General features: G+C 39.7%; 2 protein-coding genes across 8 annotated transcripts in view; one reads left to right on the top strand and one right to left on the bottom strand.

The window, feature by feature from the left end:
* The first annotated feature begins 2,093 nt into the window (after positions 1 to 2,093).
* cbr4 (carbonyl reductase 4) lies at positions 2,094 to 8,823 on the top strand. Its single transcript, XM_004557095.2, has 6 exons — positions 2,094 to 2,249; positions 3,535 to 3,685; positions 5,485 to 5,605; positions 5,718 to 5,854; positions 7,658 to 7,792; positions 8,357 to 8,823. Exons 2-6 carry the CDS (start codon positions 3,541 to 3,543, stop codon positions 8,533 to 8,535), a joined length of 717 nt encoding a protein of 238 aa, XP_004557152.1. The 5' UTR covers positions 2,094 to 2,249; positions 3,535 to 3,540; the 3' UTR covers positions 8,536 to 8,823.
* Positions 8,824 to 10,667: 1,844 nt separating this feature from the next.
* Positions 10,668 to 12,615, bottom strand: part of palld (palladin, cytoskeletal associated protein) — a 67,126-nt gene continuing 65,178 nt past the window's right edge. For all 7 annotated transcript variants that reach the window (XM_004557102.5, XM_023155629.3, XM_004557099.5 and 4 more), the window contains 2 exons: positions 12,312 to 12,445; positions 10,668 to 12,226 (listed from right to left, as the gene is read on the bottom strand). In XM_004557102.5, the coding sequence (XP_004557159.3) occupies positions 12,066 to 12,226; positions 12,312 to 12,445 (295 nt within the window). In that variant the 3' untranslated portion in view covers positions 10,668 to 12,065. The remainder of the gene's footprint in view (positions 12,227 to 12,311; positions 12,446 to 12,615) is intronic.

Below are 12,615 nucleotides of genomic sequence, written 5' to 3'. Positions count from 1 at the left end.
GGCAGTTTTAAGGCCAAAAACTGCTTTTTATCCAGTAGCTTTGTATTTCAGTTCAGAAGCTGACACTCTAGAGTAATCATATTCAGAAATATTTACCAGGATTATTTATTGAGTATTAAAGCATCTTTCATTTGTTCCACTTTATATTAGAAGTGGCTTATCTGATTAATTGAAACCAAAGTGTTTCAGAAACAGTGGCGTATTTCTTGGTGATCAAAGGCTCTTTTTTTCAGCCGTGTCTCAGACTGAACTAACGCTCTGAAAGCCTGGTGGTGTGGTGGTGGAGGAGGAGGGCAAGGAGGAGTCATGAAATAAAGAAAAGAACAGTAACAAGTGCAATACAAACTAAGCTGCATAACAACGACAGCAAAGAGCTGGGTGCTTCAAATTAAATCTATTTGGGTGCTCATTATAGTATCTGCTAATAAACGGTTGTTACTGCCAAGCAGTGTCTCCCATGACTTACAGCAGAGTAAAGAGAGGTGAGCCTTCCCAGAGTGTTCAGCTGGGAAATGTTGACAGGAACTGACAAGCACCCAGAGAGGTCATTGTGTTGCACACAGCTCCCTGCAGAGGATGGGTTTCCATGGAAATAAGTTACTCCAATATATAAGTATGAGACTATAGTGAGGAGGAATAAGGGGGAAAAAGTGTTTTGTAAGGAACATTTACACTTTAATCATTGTTTGTAATTCTAGGTTGTGTTATATCATCTGTCCACTTGGGTTGTTGTGCTTTAGTAGATTATGCACATGTGCTAAATCTGTTGCAGGAATATTTCAGGTTGACAGGACTGTGAGTTACAGGTTGGGTAGGGACTGTGTGTAAATATAGGCAAAGCTATGTATGCACAGCCCAGGTAAAATATTCAGAGTTAGGAGTGCTGTGTAGAGTTAAAGAATTAAGGCCCCAAGGTCAACAATTCTTGATAACGTTTAAGCACAAGGCGTGTGAGCTGATTCAATTGACTGCAGCAAAAGGAATCAAGTCCTCCTTGAACTTTTTAACAGTGCCCGAGGAAACGGGCAGGAGTTATGTGCTTGGCTTCTTGGAATAGATTTTCTGTGCAATTATACCAGAAAAGTAAACGTGTGTTTTTGTAGGGCATGAAGAAAATGTGACAGCATTTAAAAATAACCCAATGATCAGGCAAAATAGTTCCAGGAACTAAATAAATAAAGTGTTTTCTTTCTCTGAAAAGAAATTCAGTCCAGTGTCTCTCTGATGCACAAGCACACCTAATGAACTCTCGGTTGACAGGCTTAGAGTCACCACATTTAGAGAAATCAAACTGTTTGTAGTGTTTGCATTTTGTTCCTTTTATACTGTGTATGATTCACAGCGCTCAGGGCTACATATCCACTCTGGCACAGGTGATGAATGTGATTTTGCTTCAGCAAATCAATCTGGCAGAATAAGTCTCAGACTGATGAACTGTCCAGGTGTGGGCCAAGGCCACCCAACCGGTCTCAACATGATTCATTTTTTTTCCATTTTTCTTTTTTTTGTGTGCACTGATGACAGATTTGCTTTTCTTCATGAGATATATTTCCACAAGGGAACAATGTGGAAAAATGAATGGCTGCAAATAGAAATCACAGTGTTATTTCACTGGCAGTAAGATAAAGATGAGCTGTATTTATTTGAAAAACGAAGTTCCTGTGCTACATCAGTTAAAACAATAAATATAATTTCTAACAAAAAAGCCCATTTTAAAAAAAGTAGCTAGGATGTAACAAAATAAAACAGCTTACTGAGATAACAAGCACTCTAACAGCTAAATCAAGGGAAGTAAATAAGCTAGATAAATAAAAATATTTTAAAAAATATATAATAAAACTATGTCAGAAGCTTTTGAATATATTACAATAAAGTAAAATAGATCAACAAAAACGAATAAAACGGTCAGACTAAATATAGCAAAACAAGCACAGCAAATGTCAGATGGCAAAGTGGGTCAGTGTACACACGGTGTAACGTACAGTGGACAGTGTAGGGTGGAACTACAGTGGCTGGGTAAAGGTAAAAAAAATCACCAATCAATCAAAGCAGTGCTGGTTCAGTTCAGCCAATCCAGCGTTACCACAGCGCCCTCTACCGACCAACAACGACCAGCACAATAACAACAAAAAACATGGCGGCGCCCATGACTACCCGCTCCTCTGGTATTCTTTATTTGTTCAGTAAATAACATTTGTTACATTTGTAACAGTGTTTCTCAAACGGGGTGTTAGACTCAGAAAAACGAGGTAAGTATCATATCGCTGCATAAACGTAACTGTACGATGACATTTAAAGCTAAATACGGCTACTATTTACCGGACAGCGACTGTGACTCTTAGCCTCACTGAAGTGACCCGGTGTCCTACTTTGTGTTGTGCTGCAGAGCATTTTGTCCCACATGTTAAGGCAGGGTGTCATGTTTTATAATCTTGGCTGTGTTTACTTGCCTAGACCCATACAGACAAACAACCAACCTTACCGTCACGTATTCATCCCAGCACGCGCGCTTCCGTGCACTTAAATAGATATAAACTCTGTGCCAAAATAATGGGGGAAAGATTAAAGGAAAATATATACTATACTATAAAATGAGTTTTTAAAACAAATCGCACATTCAAACAACCCGATGATGGCCGAAGAAGACTGCTCCAAATTTTAGGAGCTAAAAAAATTGGTTTTAAAGTATAATCGCGTAGCCTCAGTGACAAGGTCTCTAAAGGTAGCCCTTTATAAATTAGCCGGTACCTGTTTATCTACAACTTAAGAAGAACAAGTGTGATATGTGAGCACCGGCCATCCCTCCTCTGCACATGTCCAAACCCTACCACCTTTGCCTCTCTCCCTTATTAACAGTGATGGTTAATCAATCTGTCCGTAGTATAGATAGAGCTGTTAAAGCCTGTTTTTCTGTTTGCTATCGCAGTGTTTCTTCAGCATCTAAAATACATTCAGACTGATGTGTGTTGACTCAAAAGACAAAAATCCCAGTAATCCCAGTGTTTCAGTCCTAAACCAAAAGAAAACTTTGTTAAAGCAAACAGGGTGTTATTATTACACATATAAGTTGTCATATAAATACATTATGCTTATATACTAGGGTGACCAGATCTCAACAAAAGATTGTTTATATGTAACACACATGGGACACATCATATTTGTATTTGTGTAACACTGAATAATAACTGACAAAAAATAACAATTTTTCTAATTTACTGTCACTTCATTTGTGGTAGTGTCCATCTGACACTGACTTTCCCCATACAGAGTTTAACCTGCACTTGACTATAATAAAAGCGTTCCCTACTTTCTTCAGCCAGACTTTAGAAAAAAGTGCCTGCAGAGCCGATTGAAATATGGAACAAGGGATAAAAATGCTGTGTGTTTATGCTGTGTAGCTTCCATTCAATAATCAGACTACACCATCGACTTATGAAGATCATAAAGGGAAGCAGGCATGTCTCTCCTGTGTTTCATCTGAGATAGTCCGGATGCTGTTCTGTAGCTGTAATTGAGCTGTTGCCTCTCCTGCAGGTCATCATGTCCAGACTGGCAGTAGTGTGTGGGGGTTCCAGAGGCATTGGGAAAGCAGTGTCCTGCCTGCTGGCAGAAAGAGGCTGCAGGGTAGCCGTCGTCTCCAGGAACAAAGACGTCGCCCAGGCAACTGTGGCATCTCTGCATGGAGGTATAATGCTGTGCTGTGTGTAATACAGTGCTTAACAAAATTATTAGATCACCGGATATAAAAAGAAAGCACAAGTATTTTAGAAGTCTGCGAAAAACAAATTAAATTACTGAACTCACTGAACTGAATTGTTGTTTTAATACCCAAATTATAACCAGCACACTGGACTTCTCTCAGAACTAAATTAATCAAGCAGAACATTCAACCACTGCTAGTAAAATAGCAATTTTTTTTAGGATTAAAAATATTATTTTTATTAACAAGCTTGCACAAACTGGTGCATTAACCATTACAGAAACATAAAAAATTATTTTGGTAATTACCAATAGTGTTGATTTAAGGTAGCTGTGGCGTAAACCTTACCCTGGATTTTGGACTAATAAATGAGTTAATGAGTAAAGTGTACAGACATGTGCCAGAGCTATTAGAGCTTTTCATTAGCGTGCTTTTTTCTGCACAACGGCCCTCCTCTAAAGGAAAATTACCAATTTTTATTTTCAAAAGTATGGCTTAATTTACTCAAGCTTAAAATGCAGATTTGTTATGAAATTGGCAAAAACAACAGAGAACAACAGCATATGTTGTCTTCATTCTTACTTACAACACCGAAAAGCCAAATTTTGAGAAGGAAAAAAAAGAATGAATTTCACAGTTAGTTTAAGTTTTTGTAATTTTTGTAATGTGGGGAGTATTTATAATTGAGATGTTTTAAGAAGTTTCATTTACCCACTAGATAAGCAGAAGAAAATGGAGTCACAGATACAGTTCAGATCAAACAGAGTAAATAAAAATATGCATCAAAACCTCCTTGTGTAGATTTATTCAAAATTACAAATAATAAAATTAAAGACTTCTCTGTATCATTTTGATTTAGTCTTTGCAAGTACACATTATAAATAAACAAGCATGTAGCTCCTTCTTTCTTTATAAATATGGGTGGGATATTTATTTTAAATAGTCTAGCTCTACACTGCCATCAACTGTAAGTAAAAGATGTACGTGACATTGGTATGATATCTCACACTGAGGGTTTTTTGGCTTTGAAACTAGATGTGACTAAACAGAGAGACTCTGTGCACTCTAGTAACTTGTCAGTCAGTCACATGTTAAATATCATAAACCAGGGGTGTCAAACTCAAATACACAGTGGGCCAAAATTCAAAACTAGAACAAAGTCGCGGGCTAACGTTAATATTTATTGAAATATATTTATTCCTCCAGATATATATAAGAATGAATCTTTTCTTATGGACTCAAACACGTTTTGCTGAAAAACTGAATATGGAACAAGCAAAGCTTAATACTAAACAATATATATTAGCTGTATAATACCAGTAGGCCAGCTCTAATAGTAATTTGGTATGGCTTCGCGGGCCAAATGTAATTAGGCTGCGGGCCAAATTTGGCCCGCGGGCCAGAGTTTGACACCTATGTCATAAACCATTAACCTTTGTATAATCCTTTGTGACTATAACGTCGAACATATTTTACAAAGACAACACTGTTTTGTATTTGGCAAGGCTTGAAATGAGAGCTTGAGAACATAAACTCATCAGTAAATAGTTTACTGAGGTCATAAACCAAGTTAGAAGATATGGTAGTTTTCTCACGGCAACTATACAGTCAGACTTTCAACCAGAGGAGTCGCCCCCTGCTGGCCATTAGAAAGACTGCAGGTTTAAAGCACTCAGAAGCTACGCCCATTTTTAATTAAATACAAGGTTCAGTGTAGACTTAGAGGACCTTTATAAACATACTGCAGTGATGCCGACAGTAGATCTGATGTGTGTCTTCTCTAGATGAGCACATTGCTTTTAGCTGTGACATCTCTAAAGAACAGGAGGTGCAGAAAACATTTGAAATGATCCAGAAGACCTGTGGAAACATCTCCTATCTCGTGAACGCAGCTGGTATCAACAGGTGAGCAAGCACTGAAGTTGACACCTCTACTGATTCTCAGCTGCATTTGCAGACATATTTAGACGCATGTAAATGCTGAACCCCTGCAAGTTGCTGTTGTCTGTTTGCACAGAGATGGTCTGCTACTGAGGACCAAACCAGAGGACATGGTGGCTCTGCTTCACACCAACCTGCTGGGCTCCATGTTGACCTGCAGGGCAGCGCTGCGCAGCATGCTGCACAGCCAAGGAGCAGCTATTGTTAATATAGGTACATGATGATTCACATTAGTGGTGTGTCTTCAATTTAACCACTAGATGGCTGTGTTACTACTTTTATAGATTCAAGTCAGTGTACCCTTTAAGGAGGATATTATTTTGTACGGTGGCCCTGAGAGGCCAAACGGATTGCAACTTAAGAAAACACCAGCAATAAGAAAAACGCTGCAAAAGCACACAAAACACAATGGAAATAGGAAAAAGCAAAACAGAAATAGGAAAAAGACAACAGAAATAGGAAAAAACTGATTTCCAAAAGCACAAGGGAATTGTTTCTGGGGAGACAATAACCCAATGTTGCAGGGACCAAAATATGCTAAGAATTGCGCTGGGAGACACTTAAAAGAAGTGGAGGATCTATCGGTTTTGTGAGGAAAGAAAAGATGAGAGGTAAGTGTGTTAGCCTAACTATTCGCCTAAAAATCCATCATCAGTATTATATGAATCATGATAAAACACACCAAGCATGTTTTGGGTTCGTGCAACTTGTCCGTTGGGTTATTGTCTCCCCAGAAACACTTCCCTTGTGCTTTTGGAAATCAGTTTTTTCCTATTTCTGTTGTCGTTTCTCCTATTGCCATTGTGTTTTGTGTGCTTTTGCAGCGTTTTTCTTATTGCTGGTGTTTTCTTAAGTTGCAGTCCGTTTGGCCTCTCAGGGCCACCGTAATTTTGTGGTCATTTTAGTCCAAATAAAATCAGATACTGACAATTTCTTTGAATTCACGCAACAAGCTTGTGGATGTATGGTTTTACGTTTCTTTTTCCTCATGAACTGTAATCAGATACATTATGAGTGAGAGAGAGAGGTTACTAAAAGAATCCTGAATAGAAACCTCCCAGAGAAAAGATGGTGGCACAAGTAGGTGGTAAAGTTTGAGTTTCTAGTGTTCCAGCTGTTTTCTTTTTTTCTTTCTTTTGTTGGTACATTAAATACAGAAAATAATATGTATTTGTTGAAAAAAGCGGTTTGAGAGGCTAAAAACAACCTACATAATTTACAGGATAACGAATAAGTGAGTATAGAATATAATAAAATACTAAATGTAACAGAAAACAACAAGTTTAGTTAATGGTAGATGATATTAGTCTCAGTATTGGGGAAAGTGTAGTAAACGGTGCAGGCTTGGGGAAAAAAAAGCTGTGAGGTGAAAGAACAGATGATTCTCTGCTAAACAGATGTGTGGAGTTATAAACATTACTGCATGAGGAAGAGATTACCTAAATCAGTCTGTTAGTGGAAGTTCTCTGCTGCCTGTTCAGTAAGTGGTGCAGAGGGTGGTCGGGATTATCCACAATGGATAAAAGTTTGTTGAGGGACTTCCTCTCAGAGTCAGCCTTCCTGGTCAGTTTATTGGTCTCTGATGTTGCAGACTAAAGGAAAGTATACACTGCACTCGTCACAGGGACAACTGAAATTAAAAGTAACTTGAATATACCTAAGTAACGGCTCAAGCTGTTTCAAGATGGTAAGACTTGCTCCTAGAAGGGCTTTGTTGAAATCTCGAATGCCACCGACACCTGGGACTGCAGCTCTTAAGAAGCACCGGATTGACTGCATCCTGTAAGAAAATCCAACCAGAATCTGAAACCACAAGCACGGCTATAATAATATTAATGTGATTTCTACCTCAAGGTTTACAGTGTTTATATTTCTTTGTAAAGAAAATCTATGAAATTATACAGACAGAGTAACAAATTCTTCATCCAGCACGCTGGGAGTCAGGTAATTTGATTGTGATTTATATTAAATGTGGAATCAAGTCATCTTAATGGATTTCTATGGTCATGTCTGCAGGCTCTGTTGTGGGCCTGAAAGGGAACTCTGGCCAGTGTGTCTACAGTGCCAGTAAAGCTGGTCTAGAGGGTTTCACTCGCTCCTTGGCTAAAGAAGTTGCTTCACGTAATATCAGGGTTAACCTCCTGGCTCCAGGTACAGAATATGCTTCTGATTCTTTCACTTTTCTCTCTGTCTTCTCAATATCTGCTACAATCCACTGCTATCAGAGAACCACACTGAGCCCTTTAACCGGTCAGCGTTCAATTTACGCGTAGTGTCATTCATATCGAGCTACGTGTTGTTGGTTCCTTGGAGGACTGCGCGCAAGTGGTTGTGTATCTCTTTGAGTAGACTGTGTGGACAAATACCTAATACCAAACCAATGAGTTTATATACAGTCACTCATGCAAACAAACACAAACGCAGTACCGTAAAACAAACACAAATCTCTTGTTTACTTCTCCCACTCATGAGCAAGACTATGAGATACTTGAGCTTCTCCACGTAAGGCAGCAACTCATCCCTAACTTTCCTCCAGCTGCCTTATATTCCTAAGAACCGTGGCCTCACTTTCATCCCTGCCACTTGACACTCTCTGCTCCAATGCAACTTGCAGCAAAGATTAGATCCTTAGATTAGTGATTGGTAATTAGTACAAAGCACTGCTTGTGTCAGTCTCTGTCATCTCATTGCTGTTTTTTCCCCATCTTTTGGTAGGTTTTATACACACTGACATGACTGCAGGGATGAGAGAGGAGGCTTTAGAGCGCTCCATCCCTCTGGGGAGATTTGGAGAGCCGGAGGAGGTAGCCCGGGCCGTCCTCTTCCTCCTGGAGTCCCGCTACATTACAGGAGAAACGCTGGTGGTGGACGGAGGGCTGCAGCTGGCCATGTAGGGAGTAACAGCTTCCTCCGGAGCTACTGTTTTGAATATTCAGTGTCTTATTTTAGGCATTAAGTGTCACTGTCGATTGAGAAATTTATGACTGATAACAAAAAGAAAAACTTTTGAACTTAAAGCCTTACATCTTAAGTTAAATCTAGAGCTCTGCCCAAACTAAGTTAAAAGTGATACCTGGTAAGCTGCTGGATTGTGAGATGTGTGTTTATTACTCGTATCAGATGTATTGCTACTGCAAAAGCCTTCAGATTAAAGCAAACATAATGTATGTTGTTAAAACTCATTTACTTTCTTCTGCTGAGTCACTCTGTTCAGCCACAGTGGGCGTGGCCTTTGAGAGTCAGTCATGACTAACGCTGCTGACTCCAGAGTGTCTGGCCTAGTCCAGACCTCCGTGCCCTGGGGTCCTAAATTTGATCAGTGAATTTAACGCTGTTGGTCTTTTTCCATGACTGTAAAGCACCCGCCCGCTTGCATGCCACTGATCCTTACGCTCATGTTTTGTTCCCCACGTCCCCCTGGGAGACCCCCTCACAGCCGCCACATGTTGCCCTCCACAGCCTCCTGCCTGCGCCCCCCAAGCCCACCTCTGGCGCGGCCTATAGAGCGAGGAGGCATTTGGGGCTGCAGCTGGAGGGAATTAAAGGTAGCGGTGGAGGTAGGGGGGTATTTTTAGTGCTGGGAATGTTTTGAGTGTCTAGTTACAGCTCTGGACCTGTACTGTGGATGTGTGGGGCTAGAGGTGACTGTCATGCTCACTGATGAGATTTGCAAAGCTGTTATCAAAACCTGGACTTTAAATGAGCTACAGTGTGTGAGGGGCTGTTGTGTGCATTTCTCCTCTAAGTGTTGTATGTCTTTCTAAACGGAGCAGCCAGCCAGGTAGATGGACTCAACAGCCATTTTTCAAGTCTATTTAAACTCATTTTAAACTGAATCTGGTCTACTTTTAGGTTACTATTTATTTTTTAGGTTACTATATATTTACTTTTTTTGCATCATCTGATGTTTGCTGTGATGTTCACTCCAGAAACCTTGGTTTTGTGTTAAAACCTGAATGCTCCAGACCAGCAACACACAAAACTCCTGCTTTTATAAAAGTGCTCACATTTCCTGACGATCAGTTAAGAGAGGAGCTTAGAGACCCAAGGTTTTGGGTGATGACACCATCTGGAACAGCTGCTCTAGACAGGACAAGGCAGCCTTTTCTGACAGGAAATGATTAATACAGACAGAACGGGTAAGTCTGCAAGGTAAGATTTAAACCAGCCTAACACTGATCCAGACACACCCACTACTTGATGTAACCTGTTTAATGTGACTGTGTAACAGTGACGCAGTATCAAAAGCAGAACAGTGTAATTCCCAGCATCTGGACCCATCAAAATGTCATTTGTAACCCTAAGAAGGGCACTTTCAGTCAAATGTAATTTATAAAATTATAACTAAAATTTATAAAAAGTGTTATGCATTTCCTAAAAGGCTTCTCAGCTACAATCTTTTCTGAAATCTTTGGCAATTAAGGTCACCTGGGCTTATCCCTAGCTATAACTTTCCAGGTAAGGATAAATCCAGGTTAGATTTGAGGTTTTACAGCAAGGGTTGGGTTGAACAATAGCATGCTTATACCAGGTGTGAACAGAACCGATTAACATGAATAATAATATCAGGCCACACGAGAGTCGCAGTGACACAAAGTATATAAAATAGTTTAATTTTGCTGCTGAAATCAGTGAAACTTTCCAGATAAGGACAAAAATCACTAATAGAGTGAGTAGATTAAGGCACGACGCTTGAATGAACATGTTGTACTTTATCTACAACACAAACTTGAGCAGTAGTTCCCCAGAAACCCTGGCGAGCTATTGCTCAAGACCACTTTAAAAAAATTGCAGGAAGGTCTGGCTCCAAAGAAGCAAAGTAAAAAGAACTGAGGGGTGGCTTGAGACTTTTGCACAGTACATGTACCCCTTATTGGGAATCACTGTGCCAAATCACTGCTTGACTTTATAGCTTTTTAACGTATTTAGCACAAGTGGCATTTCCTGTGACCGATAATATGCCTTTTGGCATTCTTTTATTGTTTTAGAGAAGCCTACCAGTCCACAAAAACATTCACACTGTGCCTGAAGAGTTTGATTTTTTTATTAACATTTTATAACCTAAAATAGTATCAGGAGAACAATCCATATACAGGCATTGATTGGCATAGAAATGTGCAAACACAAAGTGTCAGCTGACCGAAGCTCAGAAAAAAGATGCCCACAAGGAGACAAATCGTAGATATAAATATGCTTTGCTGTTGATTTCTTAATGTTGAGAGTTTTTATTACCCATGAATACTGAAGGAAAGAAGCAGTTTTGTTTTTGTTTTTTTTAAATGCATCCTAGTAAAAGTTACTTGGCACTGTACAAGTGTCCAAAAAAAACATGCAAAGAAACTGTGTTTGCATTAAGTGATTTAAGGCAGTAAATATATTTATAAAGCTTCATGATAGACAGGATTGTTTTATCGGTGAACTGAAGGTTGCAAATATAATTTATGTTAAGATTGCTTTGGAAAGTAAATAGCATTTTTTTTTTCCATACAAAAATAAAATGGACAATCTGTGATGTGTGTGACGAAAAACACTGAAACCCTTCACAGCACCCTCTCTTAAGTGAGAACGTTTCAATTCACACTTCAAAAAAAAGAAAGAAAAGAAAATCAAAGAAGAAGAAAAAGTAATCACCTAAATAACCCACCATCATTTTAGTTTTTCAGTATTACACTTCACATCCCTCCACTGACTTGCTTTTACTCCCATTTTCTCTTGTTAAAACCAACTTTCCTTAAGGTCTGCTGCACATACACATCCTTTTAACCAAACGTTAAATGTCTTCTGCCCCCCCAAAACAAAACAACAACAAAAAACACCGTTTTTAAGGTCCGGCCTTGTCCAGTATCTGATCTACAACCTAAAAGCGCAGATTGTATGATGCTTTAACTATCTGCACTGTGCTACATAAGCCCTCACAATAAAAGTGGGTGATCTCCTTCGTCCAAGCTACGATGCTTTGAATCATTCAGTCTCGTTTCCTCAGCTGGTGCGATTGCTACTTATAAATACAGTATTAGTTGGTGAATTGCAAATGGCACCACTTGAACATGCATAGTGATTTGGTTTCATTTTTTTGTATCTTTACAGAAAGAAAAAGGCACTTTAAAGGGTAAAACAGAGTCAGGCATACACTGAACAGTCTTTTCTTGTGGTAAACACCTCAATCACTTCCAGATCCAGTTAATAAAATGAAACTTGGGGAAACAACTTGATGAATTCTGTAATACATTAGTGTTGTGTCATCCTATTTAGAACAAAGAAACATGGCAACACCTTTCTCACTTTGCCCACCCAAGCTTAAATTCAGTATCTGCAGTTCATTGGTGGTGGACAAGAATATACTCTGCCTCTCTTCGTTAGGAGTGCCCGGATCACAGGCAGCTTTCTGGCTTTTCTGGGTAATCCTCACACCTCTGACTCGTCTCTACAGGTCGTCGCTTTCCACCAGGCCTCCGGGCTGCACTGGGCTGGAGTCGGGGAAGAAGGCCGCCTTCACATCCAGACCTCTCTCCGTCAGTGCTGCGTAGCGGCTGGTGGAGGGACGCACCTTTTTTGGCTTTGGGAGGTTAGGCTGCTGCCATTGAGCTAAAGAAGGAATAGAAGTATTTAAATAGTTTGTATAAAGGAAAATGCTGGATTCAGGGAGAAGTGTGTGATAGCTTAGACTTACTGTGGACATCAAGCCGAGCGGTGCTGGATACGATGCCGGCGTCATTCTTGGCTGACACGGTGTACCAGCCGGCATCTTCTTTCAAGGCTGGCTGGATGATCATACATAGGTAGCCACAGTTGTCCTGGTGCATGCTGGGAAAGAAGAGAAAGAGCATTGACATACATCAGATAACTGATATACATCAGATGTCAGAGACATGACACTTACATCAAATAAGGTAATATTTAAATATTGTTTTTCTTGGCGTACTGTATCTATAATATGAATTGTCATTGCATGTGTTGGTGCTGTGATGGCGTGA

Source organism: Maylandia zebra, linkage group LG23 (genome assembly GCF_041146795.1).
Source record: "Maylandia zebra isolate NMK-2024a linkage group LG23, Mzebra_GT3a, whole genome shotgun sequence".
Taxonomy (NCBI): domain Eukaryota; kingdom Metazoa; phylum Chordata; class Actinopteri; order Cichliformes; family Cichlidae; genus Maylandia; species Maylandia zebra.
The sequence above is the reverse complement of the archived record's forward strand: the minus strand, read 5'-3'. Positions and strand labels throughout refer to the sequence as shown.